The sequence below is a fragment of the Ahaetulla prasina genome, chromosome 2 (assembly GCF_028640845.1).
Source record: "Ahaetulla prasina isolate Xishuangbanna chromosome 2, ASM2864084v1, whole genome shotgun sequence".
NCBI classification, from domain to species: Eukaryota; Metazoa; Chordata; class Lepidosauria; order Squamata; family Colubridae; genus Ahaetulla; species Ahaetulla prasina.
The window spans coordinates 134752969-134772981 of record NC_080540.1 but is presented as its reverse complement, the minus strand read 5'-3'; the positions used below and the strand labels follow the sequence as shown (position 1 = coordinate 134772981).

At 41.0% G+C, this 20013-nt stretch overlaps 2 protein-coding genes across 3 annotated transcripts; one reads left to right on the top strand and one right to left on the bottom strand.

The window, feature by feature from the left end:
- Positions 1-5498: 5498 nt before the first annotated feature.
- On the top strand, positions 5499-10281 carry TK1 (thymidine kinase 1). Of its 2 annotated transcripts, XM_058166569.1 has the most exons (7): positions 5499-5650; positions 5794-5825; positions 6595-6708; positions 7920-8013; positions 8874-8963; positions 9046-9165; positions 9279-10281. In XM_058166569.1, the coding sequence occupies exons 1-7, from the start codon at positions 5585-5587 to the stop codon at positions 9462-9464; spliced, it is 702 nt and encodes a 233-aa protein (XP_058022552.1). In that variant the 5' UTR covers positions 5499-5584; the 3' UTR covers positions 9465-10281. The 2 variants fall into 2 exon arrangements, with proteins under 2 accessions (XP_058022552.1, XP_058022553.1); XM_058166570.1 differs by lacking the exon at positions 8874-8963.
- Positions 10282-12265: 1984 nt separating this feature from the next.
- SYNGR2 (synaptogyrin 2) lies at positions 12266-17176 on the bottom strand. The gene is made up of 4 exons (XM_058166571.1): positions 17020-17176; positions 14997-15234; positions 13540-13679; positions 12266-13048 (listed from the first exon to the last, which is right to left on the bottom strand). Exons 1-4 carry the CDS (start codon positions 17122-17124, stop codon positions 12851-12853), a joined length of 681 nt encoding a protein of 226 aa, XP_058022554.1. The 5' UTR covers positions 17125-17176; the 3' UTR covers positions 12266-12850.
- Between the last annotated feature and the right edge of the window lie 2837 nt (positions 17177-20013).

Here is a 20013-nt window from a genome sequence, read left to right as displayed (position 1 = left end):
TCCCATTATTTGTCCTAGCTTCTGCAAACCTAGCACTTTGAAAGCATGTAAAAAATGCAAGTAGAAAAATAGGGACCACCTTTGGTGGGAAGGTAACAGCGTTCCATGCACCTTTAGCATTTAGTCATGCAGCCACATGACCACAGAGACGTCTTTGGACAGCGCTGGTTCTTTTGTCTTTGAAACGGAGAGGAACACTGCCCCCTAGAGTCAGGAATGACTAGCACATATGTGCGAGGGGAATCTTTACCTTTACTTAAAAACCAGTATCAAATCAAATGGTCTTAACCTATAGATTTCTCTTTAATCTTTATTCCCACAATTTTCTCATTTTTGTCTTATATCTTTATTCAATATTTCAAGAACTAAATAAAACAAAAACAAGATAATGAGCAGACCTGTCTTGTTCCTTTTTTTATCTCATAAGATTTGTTAGCTCTCCATTAACAATTATTTGTGCTTTCCGTGTTCTATAAACCAGTTTTACCCATTTAATAAAATTATTTCCAAAGTTCTTATCTTCCAAAACATTGAATAGGCCTTCTCTGCATTTAAGAAATCAATGTGAATTGTTTTTCATTATGTTGCTCCAAATATTCCAAAATGTCCCGTACATTTCTAATATTGTTTTTAACTGTCTTTTAGATAAAGCACACATTGATCTTCATATACAAATTCTTACAAACCTATTTTCAGTCTCTCAGTTAAAATTGTTCAAAAAACATATAGTCATTAATCAATAAGGATATTGGTTGAAGTTTCTTGTTAAAGTCAAATCTTTTCCCTCTTTAGGTATTAATTCTATATTATCCTTTTTGTTCAGTTCTCTGGCAATTTTCCTCGCTATAAAATAGAGTTTATCATATTTTGTAAAGTTTGTGAAACTTTGTCCTTAAAATATTTATAAGATCCTTGTAATCCATCTGGTCCAGGCAACTTTCCTGCTTTAATCTTTTTTATAGTTTTGCAAATTTCCCTTAAGGCTACAACAATTCTGCTATAGGTTGATAAAATAAATGCATTTGTGAGAATAAGAAATATTCTAAGGGATGTTCTGGTTCATTTTGTCAGGAAGACAAGAGATCAAATTTTGCAGCAGCAATTTAATACAAGGTTGAAGATTGATAACATGGATGTACCGGTATGTATGTATGTACTGGTCATATTACTTTTCAGAAAATCATAACAAGAAAACAAAAAGTTAACCAAATTAATTAATATGATGAGATTAACCAAAATTAGTCTCAACATATGAATAGCAATAGCAGTAGCACTTAGACTTATATACTGCTTTACAGCCCTCTCTAAGCGGTTTAAAGTGTCAGCATATTCTGCCTCTACAATCTGGGTCCTCATTTTACCAACCTCTGAAGGATGGAAGGCTGAGTTAACCTTGAGTCGGTGAAACCCAAACTGCTGGCAGCCGGTGATCAGCAGAAGTGGCCTGCGGTACTGAATTCTAACCACTGCGCCACTGCAGAATCATATTTAATGTTATTTAAAACTCATTATCATCTGTTTTTCCAAGCTTCATGCAAGTAATTAATTTTATTTTGCTAAATTCTTACAAATCAAAATAACTCTAACTGACATACTATTAAAATTCTCATTGCCATGACCTTTAACTGGGTAAAAAAAAGGGAGGGAGGAAGATGACAGAATCACAGCAAGGAAGGAAGGGTGAGGGAGGGAGAAAGGGGAAAAGGCAAAGAAGGAAGGAAGGAGAAAGGAAGGGAAGGAAGTAGGGAAGGAAGGGTGGGAAAGGGGGGAAAAAGAAGGAAGGGAGAGGGAGGTATTGGGAAAGAAGGAGGAAGGAAGAGAGAGGAACAGTGAGGAAAGGAGGGAGGAAAGAAAAGGTGGAAGAGAGCAAGGGGCAGAGAAGAAAGGATGGGTGGAAGAGAAGATAATGGGAGAATGACAGCAAGGGAGGGAAGCAAGGAAGAAGGAAGGGAGGGAGAATGGGAAGGACGCAAAGAAGGAAGGAAGGTGGAGGGAGAGAGCAAGGGACAGAGGGAAGGAGGGAGACTGGTTGGTTTCTGATGCTCTCTGCCAGGTTCCCATAAGGAAATTCAATGGGGAAGCTGGCAAGAAGTTGCAAGTCACTCCCATTCCAACTCTTTTTTCCCCACCCATGATCAGTCCCTTCCCATTCCAACTCTTTTTTCCCCACCCATGATCAGTCCCTTAAAAATAGTTAGCAAAACAATCTTGCACTACAAGTGGAACGTGAATATAAGTTGTGAATCGGAATTGGTAGGTTTATCTATTGTGGTGAGTCAAAAATAAACAAATTGCTACATGAAAAATCATATAGCTAAAAACAAACATTTCCCCAGCTAAAGCGGAAACACTGAAGCTAAACAGAAAAAGAAACATCAGAATTTTCTTTTATTACTGATGGGAAATATAAGGCTTGAATGGAGCAAGAGTTTCAAGACTGAAGATGACTCATTGACTCAAGAAACAGCCATTGCTGAGCAAAGAGAACATCGGAATCCAAGAGCCCAGCACAAAATGACTGTCCAAGTGGGTGATCAGATGTGGGAGAGGAGAGGAGCAAATAGGCCCTGTAGTCCCTTGGAGCTGGGGCTGCTACTGTAAAAAGAACAGAGCACCTGAGACCCCACCCACTCACCCTCCCTCCCACCATAAAGGGCTTAAGATTGCTCAGGTTGAAAGAATAGTAGCTTTGACTCAAAGCTGGAAAACGTGAACAGAGGGTGCATTTGAAGTGGATGCTGGAGTGAGAGACGGACAGCATTACAGTCTTGCATGCAGGGAGTGCTGAAGCAGCCAATATTGGTGATGGGCCAAACAGAATGTGGAGATCTGATTCTATTTTTTCACTCATTTCTCTCATGAGAGATTTAATGCACTCAGTATACGCAACCTATATGTTTGGTACTTATAATTGAAATAATTCACATGAACTATACTTTTATTATTTTAGCTGCAGGCCCAAGTGATACCTTTCTGCCAGTTAATTAACAAAGTTGGAAGGGATCTTGTAGGTCATCTAGTCCAACACCTTGCCCAAGCAGGAGACTCTGACCTACACCATTTCTGACAGATGGCAGTCCAGTCTCTTCTTGAAAGCTCCCAGTGATGAAGCTCCCACAACTTCTGAAGACAAGTTGTTCCATTGGCTGATTGCTCTGTCAGAAAATTTCTCCTTATTTCCAGATTGAATCTCTCCTTGTTCAGTTTCCATCCATTATTCCGTGTCTGGCCTTCAGGTGCTTTGGGAAATAGGTTGACCCCCTTCTCTCTGTGGCACCCCCTCAAATATTGGAAGACTGCTATCATGTCTCCCCTGGTCCTTCTCTTCACTAGACTAGTCGTGCCCAGTTCCTGTAATCATTCTTCATGTTTTAGCCTCCTGTCCCCTAATCATCTTGGTTGCTCTTCTCTGCACTCTAGAAAAAGTGCAGAGAAAAGACTCTAGAAAGTCTCAAAACATCTTTTTTTATAGTGTGGTGACCAAAACTAGATGCAGTATTCTAGGTGTGGTCTTTGTTGTTAGTTGCGAAGTCGTGTCCGACTCATCGCGACCCCATGGACAACATTCCTCCAGGCCTTCCTGTCCTCTACCATCCTCTGGAGTCCATTTAAACTCATGCCTACTGCTTCAGTGACTCCATCCAGCCATCTCGTTCTCTGTCGTCCCGTTCTTCTTTTGCCCTCAATCTTTCCCAGCATTAGGCTCTTCTCCAGTGAGTCCTTCTTTCTCATTAGGTGGGCAAAGTATTTCAGTTTCATCTTCAGGATCTGGCCTTCTAAAAAGCAGTCAGGGTTGATCTCCTCAAGAACTGACTTGTTTGTTCGCCTTGCAGTCCAAGGGACTCGGAGGAGTCTTCTTCAGCACCAGAGTTCAAAGGCCTCAATTCTTTGGTGCTCAGCCTTTCTTAGGGTCCAACCTTCACAGCCATACATTGCAACTGGGAAAACCATAGCCTTGACTATACGCACTTTTGTTGGCAGGGTAATGTCTCTGCTTTTTAGTACGCTGTCTAGATTTGCCATAGCTTTCTTCCCCAGGAGCAAGCATCTTTTAATTTCTTGGCTGCAGTCCCCATCTGCGGTGATCTTGGAGCCCAGGAAAATAAAATCTGTCACTATCTCCATTTCTTCACCATCTATCTGTCAGGAATTGAGAGGGTCGGATGCCATGATTTTAGTTTTCTTAATGTTGAGTTTCAAGCCAACTTTTGCACTCTCCTCCTTCACCCGCATCAAGAGGCTCTTTAGTTCCTCTTCGCTTTCTGCCATTACAGTGGTATCATCTGCATATCTGAGGTTGTTGATATTTCTTCCGGCAATCTTAATTCCAATTTTTGATTCATCTAGCCCCGCCTTTCTCATGATGTGTTCTGCATATAAGTTAAATAGGCAGGGTGATAGTATACAGCCTTGCCGGACTCCTTTCCCAATTTTGAACCAATCAGTGGTTCCGTGTCCAGTTCTCACTGTGGCTTTTTGACCCGCATACAGGTTTCTCAAGAGACAAATAAGATGGTCTGGTACTCCCATCTCTTTAAGAACTTGCCACAGTTTGTTGTGATCCACACAATCAAAGGCTTTAGCATAGTCAATGAAGCAGAAGTAGATGTTTTTCTGGAACTCCCTAGCTTTCTCCATGATCCAGCGTATGTTGGCAATTTGATCTCTAGTTCCTCTGCCTCTACGAAATCCTGCCTGTACTTCTGGTAGTTCTCGATCCACATACTGCTGATCCACATACTGGTGTGGTCTTACTAAGGCTTTATAGAGTGGTATTAGTACCTCATTTGATCTTGATTATACCCTTGTTAAAGCAACATAGGATTGAATTGGCCTTTTTGGCTGCCGCTGCACACTGTTAGCTCATATTTAATTGGTTGTCCACTAAGACTCCAAGATCCTTTTCACACTTAGTGCTCTTAAGCCTAGTTTCACCCAGTCTATATTTCTAATTCTTTGCAGTTTAGTTCTGTGATATTGAATTTCCTGAATGGGAACAACCCTGAATGAGTTTGCTCATCCTCAGTTCCTAAAGAAGCAAGCATCATGCCCCATACCGACAGCCTTCCTCAAACTAATGCTCTCCAAATTTTGTGACAAAAGCAGTTGAAATCTCAAGTTATCAATTAGACAACAGGATGGGGAGATTGGATGACCCGTTTGCTTTGCCAACAGCAAAGATCCCTTTAAAACGAAAGATTTTGCAACAAAAGAAGGTGGCCCTCAGGTAGAAAAGCAAATAGAACATTAGCAGCAACAGATTAGCAAATTCCGAGTTATCCTTCTTCCCTCTCCACTTTTGCTTGCTTCCTAGCACAGATTGGGAGTTCCTTATAAATCGTCTAACAGGAATGTCGATAAGCACTTTTAAAGTGGGGAAAAAAAGTCCCGCCTTGTTAGTGATTGGCTGAAAAGTTCTTTTCTTCTTCTTTATGATTTGCTTGACTGATGGAAACCGTCCCGATTGGTCAGCTACTTTGCTATAGACAAAAATCGCGCGCGCGCCTAAAGCAAAGCCGCCTTTTGGGGATCCCGCTCTTGGAGTGGAGGAGAGCAAAGCAATCGGCGGGATCCGGTCGGTGCTATGAGTTGCATGATGATGCCGAGAGTGCAGCCAGGATCCCCGCAGAAGGCCCGCGGCCAGATACAGGTACACGATCCGCTTTAAGAATTTGAAAAGATCGCATTATAGTTAAGGATGGAAAGTTTTAAATTTAGGGGGTGAGAAGGCAGTCACGTGGAAAGTGGAAAAACTACTAACTCCTCATTTCCTCCCCTCCTCTCTTATGACAGGTCATCTTTGGACCCATGTTCTCTGGAAAAAGGTATGAAACCATTAAAATAGCACTGGTATCTAGATGCTGAAATGACTAGAAAAGAAGACGGGAGCTTCAAGTGAAATAAATTGCTGGGGGAGGGGGGAAGCTGCAGAGGAGTAAGACAGTCTGCAGGCCTGGTTATATTCAGCTAGGCCCATGCTTCTTCTTAACTCAGTAAGACTAGGAATTAAAAGTATGGCTGAGATCATTTTAGGCATAAAAGCCAACTGGGTGACTTTGAGCCAGTCAGTCTCTCTCAGTCCAATCCACCTCACAGGGTTCTTGTTGTGGGGAAAATTGAGTTATTTGTAAAAATAATAAAAGCCAGATATAAATAAATAAAAATAAAGAATAGATTATACATGTATTACAACATATAGAAGAGAATAGCACTGTCTTCTTTGAAACTGGCTAAGAATTTTAGAAGTTTAAGCTTTAATGTAATTTCAATACCATGCTGGAGGAGGCTGGAATAAGCAGGGGGCAAAAATTAACTACCATTTTTTATGTTTCTGATAATACAGAATACAGTACAAATCTATACCATTTCTAAGTACCATTGGAAATGGTATAGGTTTGGTATCTTGAGGGAGTATATTATCCAAGGGCCTAGATGCTCAATTACTTTGAAGGTAGGTGGCCAAATTATTAAAATTGAAACTTTGGGTAGTGCAAGAAGTGTTGATGCATGATAGAATTAAAAAAATGTTATTTTTTGATACTTCAGATTTTTCTGAGTAGCATTTGTCACAATGGAATCTTAATTCTTTTTTAGCACTGAATTGATGCGCCGAGTCCGTCGATTTCAAATTGCACAGTATAAATGTCTACTAATCAAGTATGCAAAAGATACACGCTATTGTGTCAATGGAGTCTCCACACATGACAGGTGAAAACATACTATGAGCAGAGTAAAACAATATTTTATCACTTGGAGAAAACACTTTACAGAGATACATTTTTTGGCTCAGGAAAACAGAATTCATATGTGTCCTGTAATATTGATTGCTTGTGGATTTTATTTTATTATCTTCAAGAAACTGTGATTAGTGTTATTGCCTCAGCATACAATATATCAGACACACTTTTTGGCTTTAAATATTGTACAGTGAAGTTTCATATCAGTCTCAACATAATATGAGCTTTTAGAGAATTAGAAAAAGAATTTAAATTATGATAGACAAGCATATGAAATTATTAATATATGAAAAGAATTGTTTCACCAAAAATAAGGCAAATTCATTTCCTTATATAGTAACTTTCCCAATGATTTGTAACTATTTTACTATACCTATATATTACACTTGCACACAGCTCAATATTTCTTTACAAATACAAACTAATAAGAAATGGCTCCTGTCACTTTGGAGGGAAGAAACAAAACTGCAAGAACAATATAAAATATTTTTTTAGTTAAATGCTAGCGTAATCCAGAGCCCTTCTGTGTACAGTTATGTTTTCATCACAAAATCATTATTGTGAGAAAAATCACCCCAAACTCTTATGATTCAGTCGTATTTGAAGAAGTGTAACTGAATACACTTCTTTATATAACTTTTGTTCTTTTGAAAGTTAAGCTAAAATTGTGATCCCCTAATTTATCATATTGGTTGAGCCATTCAAAAGTTCAAATTTTATTTTTTCACAAAATGTTATCTGTTTTCCATATACAGTAAATAAGACAATTGCAAAAAGGTAAAACATTTTTCTAAATCCTTTATTTGAATCTGCATTAAAATGTTTGCAATCAGATGGTCTTTAGGATTCAGGGTTGCTGTCTGTCTTAAAGAGGATCTGTAGATTTTGGTATTTGAGAACAGTTACCCTTAAATAAATTTTAACCTGCTGCAAATACTTATCTTATAAGCAGAAACTTATGGAGGAGAGATGCAACCTAGAATTAAAGAGAAATTTTCTGACAGTGAAAGCAATTAATCAGTGGAATGGCTTGCCTCCAGAAATTGTGGGTGCTCCATCGCTGGAGGTTTTTAAGAAGTGATTGGACAGCCATTTATCTAAAATAGTCTCTCCAGCTTGAGCGAGGGTTGGACTAGAAAACCTCCAAGGTACCTTCCAACTCTTGATGTTCTTTCTGCACAGAAACACCATGGAGGCCATGTCAGCTTGTTCTCTCAAAGATGTCCAGCAGGAGGCTCTGAATTCTGCTGTGATTGGCATTGACGAAGGCCAGTTTGTAAGTTTATATTACCTGAACGTTTAAATGAACTGCCAAGTACTGATAGTTTCCATGCTTAGTAGAGTTTGAAATTTAATTCTATAGACACTTAATGTAGGGTAAGGCCCATTTTGTTCATTGATACTACCTCTAAAATGTGGGGCAACAGCGACGATATGATAGATCTTTATATTCTCAACTTGATTGTAAATCTGAATAATTAAAATACAATCCTATGCATGCTTGCCTGGGGAGCAAACCTCAGTAAACTCCGTAGGACTAGATTCCTAGCAAATAGATAAAATTGTGCTATGAATACCATGTAAATGCTTCTAATGGCATAATCTCAAATAAATTGAAAATGCAACCAGACTTCGGAATACAAGTAAATTTTTGATCAATTCATCTGAAAAGGAGCATCATGGAGTTAAAGAAGGACACACACACACACACACACACACACACACCATTCAGAAGAATATAATTTTGCTCTTTGTATAAGAAATGAGCAAATTTATTCTTTTGAATTATAAAACCTAGAAATTAAGCTGAATGTTAGAATTGCAACAAATAAAAGGAAATGATTATTTAAAATGCTATATTCTATATACAATTTATTTTCCTATTGGAGAAAGCATATATTCAAAAGTTAATTGCCAAAAAAGATCCGTGGGAGGCTATGTTATACTCCTGCTTGTGAGCTTCCGAGAGGCATCTCGAGCACCAGTAGGTTCAGAATGGTGAATTAAGTAGATCTTACGTTCTGTGAAGAAACATCACTAACTTTATTCACAACAAAACAGTATCTTAGACATTGCTTTACAAAGCTTCTAAAGGCTGGAATGAGGGAGTGATGAACTTTTAATTTTCCCAACTAGTTTCCAGATATAGTTGAGTTTTGTGAGACAATGGCCAACGCAGGGAAGACTGTCATTGTGGCAGCCCTGGATGGAACATTTCAGAGGAAGGTAAATCCCTTTAAATTCTTCATTAGAATTTCTGGATAGTTTATGTCCCAGATCTACAAAATATTTCATGGTTTCATTTCAGGCTTTTGGGAACATCTTGCAACTAGTCCCCTTAGCAGAGAGTGTCGTGAAACTTAACGCTGTTTGTATGGAGTGTTATCGTGAGGCCTCTTACACTAAAAGGTTGGGAACAGAGAAAGAGGTAAGGCTCCAATAAAAGCTCTCCCTTTCTTTAAAGCTATTGACTGTGAGAGATATTGCCTGTTATAGGTTGAGAACAGCAAAACCTTTTATTTTTAAATTTCATCCTACTAGGTGGAAGTGATAGGAGGGGAAGATAAATACCATTCAGTATGCCGGGTCTGCTATTTCAAGAATCGACAACAGTTGATATTGGAAAACAAAGAGAACCTACTAGGTGGGAATAAGCCCATGGATATTAGTGCCTCCAGGAAAGTCTTGGCTACCCGTCAGATCATGCAATGGAGTCCATCTAGTTGAACAAAGGAAGCAAGAGATCTGATTCCCAGGTGGATTTAAAGAAACATTTTCCTGTCCTTCCTTCTAGCTTTGTACTGCTAAGCTAATGTCCCTCCAACACATCAGAAAGAGTTGTTTTTATAAGGAGCAACAAGGTTTGAGGACATTATAAAATGCTATGAATAAGGATGTTCTATATTGAGAATTGCACTGGTTTTTTAGTCTCTAGAGGGAAGATTTTGTAATGCATTTCCTCTTGCACAAAATTTCCCCAAACCGTTTAATTCAGAGTTTTAACGGTTGTAATAGCTAAAGTAAATTTACTAACAGCAAGTTGCACTATGAAACTGGAACACCGTTTTTCTAATTCCATCAAATTGGGGTTTGGAGGAAGGTGAATTCTTACTCTATTCAATAGGTAATTCATTTAGAATGAAACAGGCTTTTGGACTGTAAAGACTGAATGGGGTAACTGAACAAAATGTATTTTTATATGGTGCTGCATGTATCTAAGTAAAGATCTGGACTTACAAAGAAAAGCCCTTTTCCCAGCCCTTATAATTAATTAATAAAAGGCCTTCCTTTTAACCTTCCTGGATAGAGACTTGACATCTTACATTATCAACTTAAATATATTCTATTTTTGCTTGCTTAATTTATCAAACTGGCTACTAATGTGTTAGTCGTTTTAAATATTATATTCCTGCTTTACACTTTCTAGCGTACTGTCTAGCATTTTGTGATGAGTATCTGCATTTCATCTTTTTGAGTAAATGTAATCTTTTTAACACTGAAAACATCCCCTGTGTCTTGCTTCTGTTGTCTTAGGAGCAGAAGTATTAACTTCTGTAATGGAAACTGAAGGGTTGATTTTAATAATGATGTATTGAATAAAAGTAATCTTAAAAGTTTTATGTGTAAAACTTAGTAGTACCTGTTCATCTTAATATTTAAGTTCAGTGACAAGAGCTTTATTACTAGTTTAAAATGTATTCTAGTTACCCTACCACCTTGTTAATGCCCATTGATATAACAGGCATTAGAGTGCCCTAATATGTAAAGCTCTTAAATCATTAATCAGGAAATAGCTATATGTATGGCATTCATTGAAGGGAAATTACAGCTGAAAATGCTGGGAAGCTTAATAATTACTGCCAATAATCTTACCCTAGTTACTCCTAAACAGTATAAATGATCTTCACACAAAAGCTATACAACCTTTTTTTCCAGACAAAAGCAGGCAATAAAGGCTAGGCTAAAAGGGTTCATGCTTTTTAAAAGCTCCACTGCTGGCCATATGCTAGATCCATTATGGTGAACCTATGGCTGGCGTACCACAGGTGGCACATGTACCCATATCAGTGGGGATGCGAACTCTGCTCCGGCACATGCCAACTGATTTTTGGGCCCACCAGAAGTAGGGAAACGGGCTGTTTCCTGCCTCAGGAAGGCCTCAGGAGACGGTGGTGGGGAAAGCCCGTTTTTCTCTCTCTCCTGACTCCAGAGCCTCTCTAGTAGTCTGGGGAGGATGAAAACGGCCTTCCCCAACCCCCCTGGAGGCTGAAAATGGCCTGTTTTCCTACTTCCGATCCCACTGGAAGTTGGCAAATGGGCTGTTTTTGGCCTCCAGAGGACCTCGGGGGAGGGGGGAGGCCATTTTTTGTCCTCCCCAAAGTCCTAGAAAGGCTCTGGAGTCAGGTGAGAGAAAAACCGGGCCTACTGGGCCATCGCGTGCTGGGAGTGGTGGGGGGTTTCGCATGCTTGGGGGCGGGGCACATAGAATTATGGGTGTGGGCACATACGAGCACACACACCCTACACCTCCTCCTGGCATGCGATGGCAAAAAGGTTAGCCCTCACTGTGCTAGACAATATACCCTTGCCCAATTATTACTCTTTCTGTAAACTACAGTATTTGTCATCTCCCCTAAAATTATAGGATACATCAAAATCCACAATATGTTCTAAGGGATACATATAATTCAACTTCTACTATGGCAAAAATTTAAAACACTTCAAAGCCCCAATATTGTGATATTTGCCTGAAGTTTCCCAAAACATGCAATTAGAAAACAACAGTGTTAACAGCCACAGGCTATGGATACAAAAAAGCCATTCTCTGAAAGACTTGTTAATGGAGATGTATAAATCATTGTGTGCAGAACAGCCATTTTTAGCTGGTTTCTGCCTGAACTAAAATACGATTTTGAATGTTCTGGTCTGCATACAGACTAAAATGGGGGGGGGGGTGTCTCTTGTTCCAGTGGTAGACTGAAACAGATGGTTTCAGATAAAGCAAGAATGGTGCCACATGCAGAGGCTGGCAGTCACAGCAGGGAGGAAGGAAAAGCACTGTAAAGATTGGGGATAGGCTCTGCAGTGCTTTTGGGGCAGGGACTGCTGGGAAGATCAGGACAAGTGAGGCAATGGTATATGCTGTGCTTTGGCATTGGCTGCGGTTGAAGGTAATATGCCTATTCTATTCACCAGAAAAATCCTACTGATTTGTATTTGATCAAAAGACAGTATTGCAGCTATTGTTCTTGAGCTCTTCTAGAATGCAAAGTGTTATGGGTTCAAAGCAGTATATTTTCCATTTCACACACATTCCTATTTGTTACTGAATCAGGAAAGGTTAGGAGAATAAAATTTGTAAGAGTGAGTTTGTCTTCGGTACATTATTGAAACCCTGTAGGTCTCTATAGAATACTTAAAACAGGTCTTACAATTCTTCATGGAGCCAAGTCTTTCCCACTTTTAAACCAAAGAAAAGGTACGATATGGTAAATTCAGTTGAATCACTAATGCAATACGTCTAAAGCTTTACCTAGAAATGCTTTTAATTGATTTTGGTATCAGCAGCTGAAATGGTAAGAAAGCACCGCACAGGTATTTCCCAGTCTGGAAGGGTAGCACCACAGAGCCATAGGAACACCAGACCCATTGGAGGTCTGGAATGGTCAAGATGAACAAGCACAGCAAGGCACAGATGTAACAGCACCGGGCAGATAGCAGTGGCAAGGATCCCACTGGGGCATATCCAGTAGAAGGACAGTTTTCCTTTGCTGCAAAATGACTCTAGCTTTCCAGCAAGCAGCTTAGTTAGCTGCAGCAGTAATAAGACCAAGTAGTCAATACCGTTTCAGCAATTAATATGCCTTGCAAGTCACACAGCAAGCTTCCTGTGCCCACAAAAGAAACAGCTTTTTTTTTTTTGCAAGAAGCAAGTTTTGAAAATAGTTGAAAACAATAGACTATCTCAGAACCCAATACATATACAGGCATAACCCGCAATCTTGGTTGTGGCACTCTCACAATTTCACAGTAGACATAGTCCCCACCCCGAAAAATGAATACATAGCACTAGGATACTATCCCTGCCAGCTGCTTTGAACAATGAGTAGCAATCAATACACAGGTGGAGGCTGATAGCCCTCAGAGTTCTCTCCAGTGTGAGTGAAGGGTGGCTGCTGGTAGCTCTCATGACTGGCATTGGGATAACTGGAGTATGGGGGTGTCGGACCTGGAGCTGGGTCGATGTAACTTTGGTCAAAATCTTGGACACCCATACGGTAACGCTGAAGGGCGAAGGCAATCAGGAGTCCCTATGGAGAGGAAGAGTTATTTGCAATAGTAGGAATCTGCGCACAAAGACTTGCTTGCTAGAGAACAAATATCCTCTGCAACACTCAGCACAGTGTTCTGTGAACACGCCATCACCTTAATTAATTTAATCACACTGTAACTTATGGAATCAAACTGAAAAAGTTACATCTCATCAAGTCAGTTCTATTGTAAAGGTGCCTGGATGCATTTCCCTGGCATTCCTTCATTCAAGGTTTTTACAGCCTTTATAAAAGAATAACTTTCATATTCCTCAGGCAATTAGAAGGCTGTGTTAATGACAATGAGATTTGAATTAGTCTCTGGTTTTGTGCTGACGTCCTTTCATGAAATAGCAAAAGTAAAATAGCAAAAATCACCAGTTTCATATCCTGTTTGCCAACTAGGCAAAATAAGCCTTAAAGCTGCTCGATCTCCCTAGGCTGACTATTCATTCCTGGACTTTCTTGAGACGTGAAGAAACTCTACTCACCCATGAAAAAATGGAGAAGAAACTGAAGGCAATTGATGCACGGGCAGAATCAGCCCCAATTGTTATCTCACTAATCTGCGTTGATGACCACTGGTTTGTCAGCACACAGAATCCAATAAACCACAAAAAGGTCCAAACAGCTAGACAGAGGACAAGAGAACACATCCTTATAGATTACATGATAGCATGAAAGTAACATTTTAACTATAGTTATGAAAAGTTATAGTACGGCACATTAATCCTATTCTGATATTCTTGAAGGGCTGTGGTGGCGCAGTGGTTAGAATGCAGTACCGCAGGCTACTTCTGCTGACTGCCGATTGCCAGCAGTTCGGCAGTTTGAATCTCACCGGTTCAAGGTTGACTCAGCCTTCCCTCCTTCCGAGATCAGTAAAATGAGGACCCAGACTGTTGGGGGCAAGAGGCTGATTCTGTAAACTGCTTAGAGACAGCCAAAGCGCTATTCTTTTGGGGGGGAGGTATTCAAGTCAGCATTGGCCACTTTAGACAAATGGTTTAGAGAAGCGGCCCCCAACCTTTTGTGTGGCAGAGACCAGTTTCGTAGAGGGTGGCTTTTTTGTGGATCAGGGAATGTGGTATCACTGCCTGGATCCCATGTATGTGCAGATGGGGCTTCGCTCACTTGTGTAGCCCAGTTCCTGGCAGGCCACAGACCAGTGCCAGTCTATGAGCTGAGGACCCCTGGTGTACAGCATGGGCAAGCTTCATTCCAACTTCGTGATAGGCATTAGGCAATATATCCTTCAAACGCTTTGAACAATATCCCAGTATTGATCATTAGCAACAATGGCAGAGACCGAGGAGAATTGTAGTCCAAGAAATTTTAAAGGACTGCTTGTTCAATGACTGAAGTTACTATGGTACTGAGAAAGCAAATTTCTGACCATTCGTTCATGTTATAGCCGTTATAGCATCCACATGATCACGATTCGGGTGCTTGGTGACCCACATTTATGATGGCTGCAGTGCTCTCCAGTCACATGACTGCCATTTGCAACCCTCACAGCCAACTTCCGACAAGCAAAATCAATGGGGAACCCAGCAGGAAGTTGCAAATTATAGTCAAGTGACATTGCACTTAACTGGGTTATGTGTTTCATGATTGCAATCACATGACTGCTTAGTGACAGTAAGTGAAGACTACCAGTAATGACTTTTTATTCAGAGAACAGGCTCCAATTCTATGTTCTCTTATCCTTCAATAATAATCCTCATGAAGAAGCACCCAGGAGGAGGTCTCCTCTCTTAAAGCCCCTTTGCCCTTTCACAAAGCAAACTTTAGAGGGCATCATTCCAAAAGATCTGAGCAATTCCATGCAAGCACAGAGGAATAGGAGCCAAAAGGGGAAATGCTGTCCCAAGACTGGAAGAGAAGAAAGAACTCAGCTGTGTTCTTCCCAGGGTCCTGTTTGAGTTTACATCTCCCAGCAGCATACCTGAGAAAGCTAGGTCGGCCATAACGAGGTACTTGCGATCAGTGGCACTGCTAATCTGGGGGAAGTAGATGTCGACCATAAAGAAAAATACACAAGCCAGGAAGGCAACCACACCAATGCCGATACCATAACGACAGGCATCCTCACTATGATTAAAGATGCAGTAAAGTTTAGGGTGTTGCGTATTACTGGTGTAACCTTCCCCAATGATGCAGGAGAAAACAATGAGTGCAAATACCTGCAAAATAATAAGAGAGAGAAGAGGAAAAGGTCAATGCTAACACTTCCCAGGGAAATCCCATAATAACCATTTATCGAATTATAGATTCTGCCAAGTTTTTGAACTTAAATACTCATGCCTGGCGCTATTCTAGGGCAAGCAACCAACTTGCAATATATGTACACTTTATTGGTATGCTGGGTGCCCAATCCTCAAAGACTTTAGGTTGGTTAACATCATAAAATAAAGCTTTGATAAAGAGGAGGAGGAGGAACAAAACAAAACAAAGTATCATGGCCCAACGATAAAACTGTAATCATTTAGCTCTGGTGTTCAGGCTCAAGAGGAATTCACTATTCACATTAATGTTCTCACTTTTCACAAACAGAAGAAACTCTACCTTAAAAGGTTTCCAGGTTCCTGTTAATGGAATGGAATTGAGATAGGCTCACCAAATTACAAACTGAATGCTCATCACAGGCAATCAAGCAAGCAAGCACACCCTCAAGCACGTGCTTCTCAAACCAAATCAGCATAGCAGCCTTTTCTTGTGCCTGCGGGACTTGCTTTGCCTAGGCTGCAATTTTTGAAGACAAGGACAGAAACATCTAAAAGTTTTTTTTTAAGCCACGGAATAAATTACTTCAAGTCTTTAACAAATACAAATTTCCTAGGATTTCAGGCTACCCCTCCTTTAAAAGAAAGTTAAGAGGTAGTAGAGTCAAGAAGACAGCTGCCATCTACTTCCCTGTTTTGGCTAAGAAAACCAGAAGGACGGGTCGTGCTCGATTTGAATGGGTCTTTATCTGTACTACGGTGCTTAGGCCAAGAGTTTCCAACCTTGCCAACTTTAAGACTGGTGGACTTCAACTCCCAGCAAAGCTGGCTGAGGAACTCTGGGAGTTGAAGTCCACCAGTCTTAAAGTTGGCAAGGTTGGAGACCCCTGGCCTAGACTTTATTTCCTTAAGTCTACAGTAGCAGCCGGTGCGCAGGGCATTGCCACCTTCTTTTCAAGGCAGGGCTGGGAACTTCAAAGCAAGGGAAGAGCTGAGCCGAGCCGAGCCATGACCGTGCCCCTTTTGCTGGTCCTATTCTCGTTACATTGTAAGGAAGCCAGCCCCTCGCGCCGCCCGTGGATCATCAGCTGACCTTCCTATGACTAGGCTGCCGCACAAACAACGCTCGGTGCAAAAACGGAGGGGTTTTATCCGGCCGAACCGAAGCAAAGCTAACCCGAAGCAAAACCCCGATCCTCCGTCACCGCCTCAAGCACCCGAAGGGGTCCTGCCCGGCGAGGGTCAAAAACACCCGCCTCTCGTTTTGCAAAACAAAGGGCAAGACTTGATCCCAGCCCGGCCGTTAAGTTTCCCAAGCGGCTCAGCGCCGCCGGGATTTTGGAGAAGCGAAACACCGAAGGGGAGAGTCCTCTAAGCATCCGCCCTGGGTTAATGCAATAATCCCTCTCCGAGGGAAACAGCCTCGGCCGTTCCTCCAGCCGGGGCCCTCCGCTCTAAGAGTGTTGCGTGACTCTGCACTGCTCCGCTCAGGCTACTCCTAGGTATTGGTCCCAGCTCAGGTTCGCAATAAGTAAGCAGACACTCCTCTAGGGGTTCCACTTCAGTGCTGCCGGGACCCCTAACCTACCGGCACTCCGGCCACGTCACCCCCTAGGTGAGAGCCACCGTTGCAGGCGTGCCCGCGAAAGGGAGGGAAAAGAGAAGGAGCGAACCGGTCTCCGGCAAGCTCGAACCCGCTGGTGGTCTCAAGCTTCTCCGGGGCTCGAGCCAGCTTCAGCCACTCACCGCACTGAAAATGCGTGCAATGACCTGTGGCTGCTGCAAGAAATGCCACAGGTCAAACGTGCCTCCCGCTTTAGCGGCTCCGTAGGCGCCTCCGCCACTCTCCATAACTCTCTGACGCTGCTCTCCGAGACTCTCCCAGCCCGGAAACTCCCTACGGCCGCCTCGCCCAAACTTGTGTTTGAGCGTTCACGAGCCCCGCCCCTTGGGAGGAGACCCGGGACCGCGGAAGCGAGGGACAGCGTGCTGAGTTAAGACAGACCGGAATCGAGGCTTCTGCTCCAACTCGCCTCAAAGCGCTTCGCTTTTTCCTTCTTCCCTTCCTAAGCAAGGGAGCGGGCGCGTGTGTTAGGCGTGTGGGTTACAATAGGCTTTGCCTTATTGTAATGCATTTTCGGGTTGTGGTTCAGGTTTGGGATCTTTTGGGAAAGGGGATGAAGCGATGCAAGTCTGGTCGGGGACAATACCAAGGGGGAAAAAATAGCTTCTCGTTCAGTCTCCTGAAGTCGGGCAAATTTCTAGATGGCATATATAGGAACGTATAATCGCTATAGGAGCGATTACTGAACTAACAGAGAAAGCAAAATATCCATTGGCATAACACTAAGCATACCTCGTTAAAATATTTATTTTTTAAAAAAATGTGAATTTAAAGAAATGCCCACATGGTACCCCTGCTTTGCAAGATACATAGTTTGCCAGATTTCTGGATACAATTTAAGATAGTAACTATTATCTATAAAGCCATATATGGCATAGGGCTACTATTTGAAGGACCATCTGCCTCATGCTTTCCGTCCATCCTCTATGAGCAGGCAGGGTGGACATGCTCCAAAGCCCCTTAATTAAACAGTGTCATCTGAAGCTGGAAAATGTGCTTTATCTGAGTGGTACCTCCCCTCTGGAATTAGTTCCACCCCAGATCTGTGCAGCTCCCACCCTGAAGATGTTTTGGAAGGCCTTGAAAAACCTATAGTAAGGTGTGTGGGATTCCCCACTTGTGACATTCTTTGTTGGCTTTGTTGTTTAGATTGCCCTCAGATATTTATTTTGTAACTTTTGTACTACTCTGGTCATTTTTTGCATATGGTTGCGAGCTGCTTAGAGGCAGTTGGATTTGAGCAGTACCCACATTGAATAAATGAAATATGTTTTATCAACTGCTTGTTATATTGAAGGAACAGCAATCGGGATACAGGTTGAGAGTAGTTCCTCTTTCTCTGAAGAGTGTATTTTGTTCACGGTTGGAGAATTTTCAGCAAAACCTATCGGCCTGAATGACATTCGGATCAAGGCTTTAGGACATCAGCTCCCTTTATGAAAAAAAGAAAACGGATCAATTCTTATTGAAGAAATTTTCTTTAATATTAAATGCAACAAAGGGAATATACTGAGCATGTAGCAAGTAGTTAAATCCTGAGCAATTGTAGCACCTTTAATCTCACAAGATACATTTATCTCAATTTCTAGTGTTATCTAATCTGAAATACACTGATTTTTTCCAAACTCCACAGAAGTGGTTTTGATTCATTTGAACTAAATTGTATAGTTTATGGCCTTACCCCCACTTGAATCCAACCCTCACAAACATGCCCTGGCATATTTTTTCTGCCACATTCTTATGACGTGGCCTTTATCATGGCTCCTTTTCATGAGTCACCCTTAGCTGTACTACTTTTGAAACAATGTTTTCCTTACCAAGATACTGCTGAAGGCCACTTTAAGGTATATAAAAACAATTAGCCTTTGGTTCTCACCACCTTAGAGGGACCTCAGGGGCCTGCAGTGACTTGAAACAGAAGTTTCAGCGGCAAAATAAGGATCAGCAATGAAGACCTCAAATTTAAGTGTTGTTTTCTATTCCCATCAGCTCAATAGTAGGGGAAAGTCCTGAGTCTTGTTGGAATAAGTTTTGAGTTCAAACTATTGCAACTGATTCAGTGTTTTAGATTCATTATGATTATGCAGGACTCTAGAAATCAAATACATGTGATTTATTAAATAAAATACCTATCGTGAGTTTGTGTTATGTGAGTCATAAATATGATGCAGTGGATCGAAGAGTTGGTCTGTGCTCTGGTCGATAAGGTTCCTCCAGTTTCATGTTTAGATTAGGATAATTTTCTACCTTCCCTAGTTTGGATATATTATTTTGTGGGTTCTAGTCTCTTCAGAAGAAAATACATTTTCTTGCTTGAGCATCCGGTAGCTCTCCTACCAGCTTCTTCTACATTCCTTTTTTCTCCAGAATCTTTTACACCAAGTTTAGGGGAATTCCACTGGAACTCTTCTTTTCGTCACTAAATATCACTTTTCTTAGGCACACAAAATTCATGTTAACAAGAAAAAATGAACCGTGAAATCATTATATTAAATACATGTCAAAACAAAACATCTTCCCATCATCGATTCCACACTGGATATTAATGCCTCTCATCCAACATCCTTCTGCAAAATTACAGGATTGCTCACTGTACGTGTTGCCTGCCTCTTGAGTCTGTAACGCTTTGTCTATTTGCCAGTGTCTGAAAAATGTAAACTGCAAAGACAATGCTGCGAGAGGCCAAAGAGAAACTGTCACGCTAATGCCAGTAGTTCCTGTATTCTTACTTTTTACTTCCCTCACTGAATAGATAGTGAAATGAAAGAGTTTAAGGATACGGCATAAAAAAACAAATTTTATTTATTTATTTTATTATTTTATTAATAAAAATTAAAAAATTAAAAAAATTTATGGACTTCGGGTCTTATAGATTAGATTGATGGATCTTAATAGAAATGACTTGTTTATATTATTATGGAAACACAAAAAGCTGTGATTCAGTGTTAATGAATCAAAATTTGGAAGCTTGGCAGTTGGCATGCATTTATGATGGCTGCTTTTTGTGACTGCCATATAATCCCAGAAAAGACAGGGCTATTTTGAAGAGTTGCCTATAGGTTTTATATTTGTGTATTTTACATTCTTCAGAGCACCATTTTGTAACTCAATCCAAA

Bases quoted from the DNA above. Each gene is read 5' to 3' on its own strand.
- TK1 (XM_058166569.1), top strand. From the start codon at position 5,585: ATGAGTTGCATGATGATGCCGAGAGTGCAGCCAGGATCCCCGCAGAAG. The intron at 6,709-7,919 runs GTGAAAACATAC...CTTTCTGCACAG, and splicing joins GGAGTCTCCACACATGACAG to AAACACCATGGAGGCCATGT. The intron at 8,964-9,045 runs GTAAATCCCTTT...GTTTCATTTCAG, and splicing joins ATGGAACATTTCAGAGGAAG to GCTTTTGGGAACATCTTGCA.
- SYNGR2 (XM_058166571.1), bottom strand. From the start codon at position 17,124: ATGGAGAGTGGCGGAGGCGCCTACGGAGCCGCTAAAGCGGGAGGCACG. The intron at 13,680-14,996 runs GTATGCTGCTGG...TCCTCTGTCTAG, and splicing joins GGCCGACCTAGCTTTCTCAG to CTGTTTGGACCTTTTTGTGG. The intron at 13,049-13,539 runs GTGAGTAGAGTT...TCCTCTCCATAG, and splicing joins TCTTCTCCATTTTTTCATGG to GGACTCCTGATTGCCTTCGC.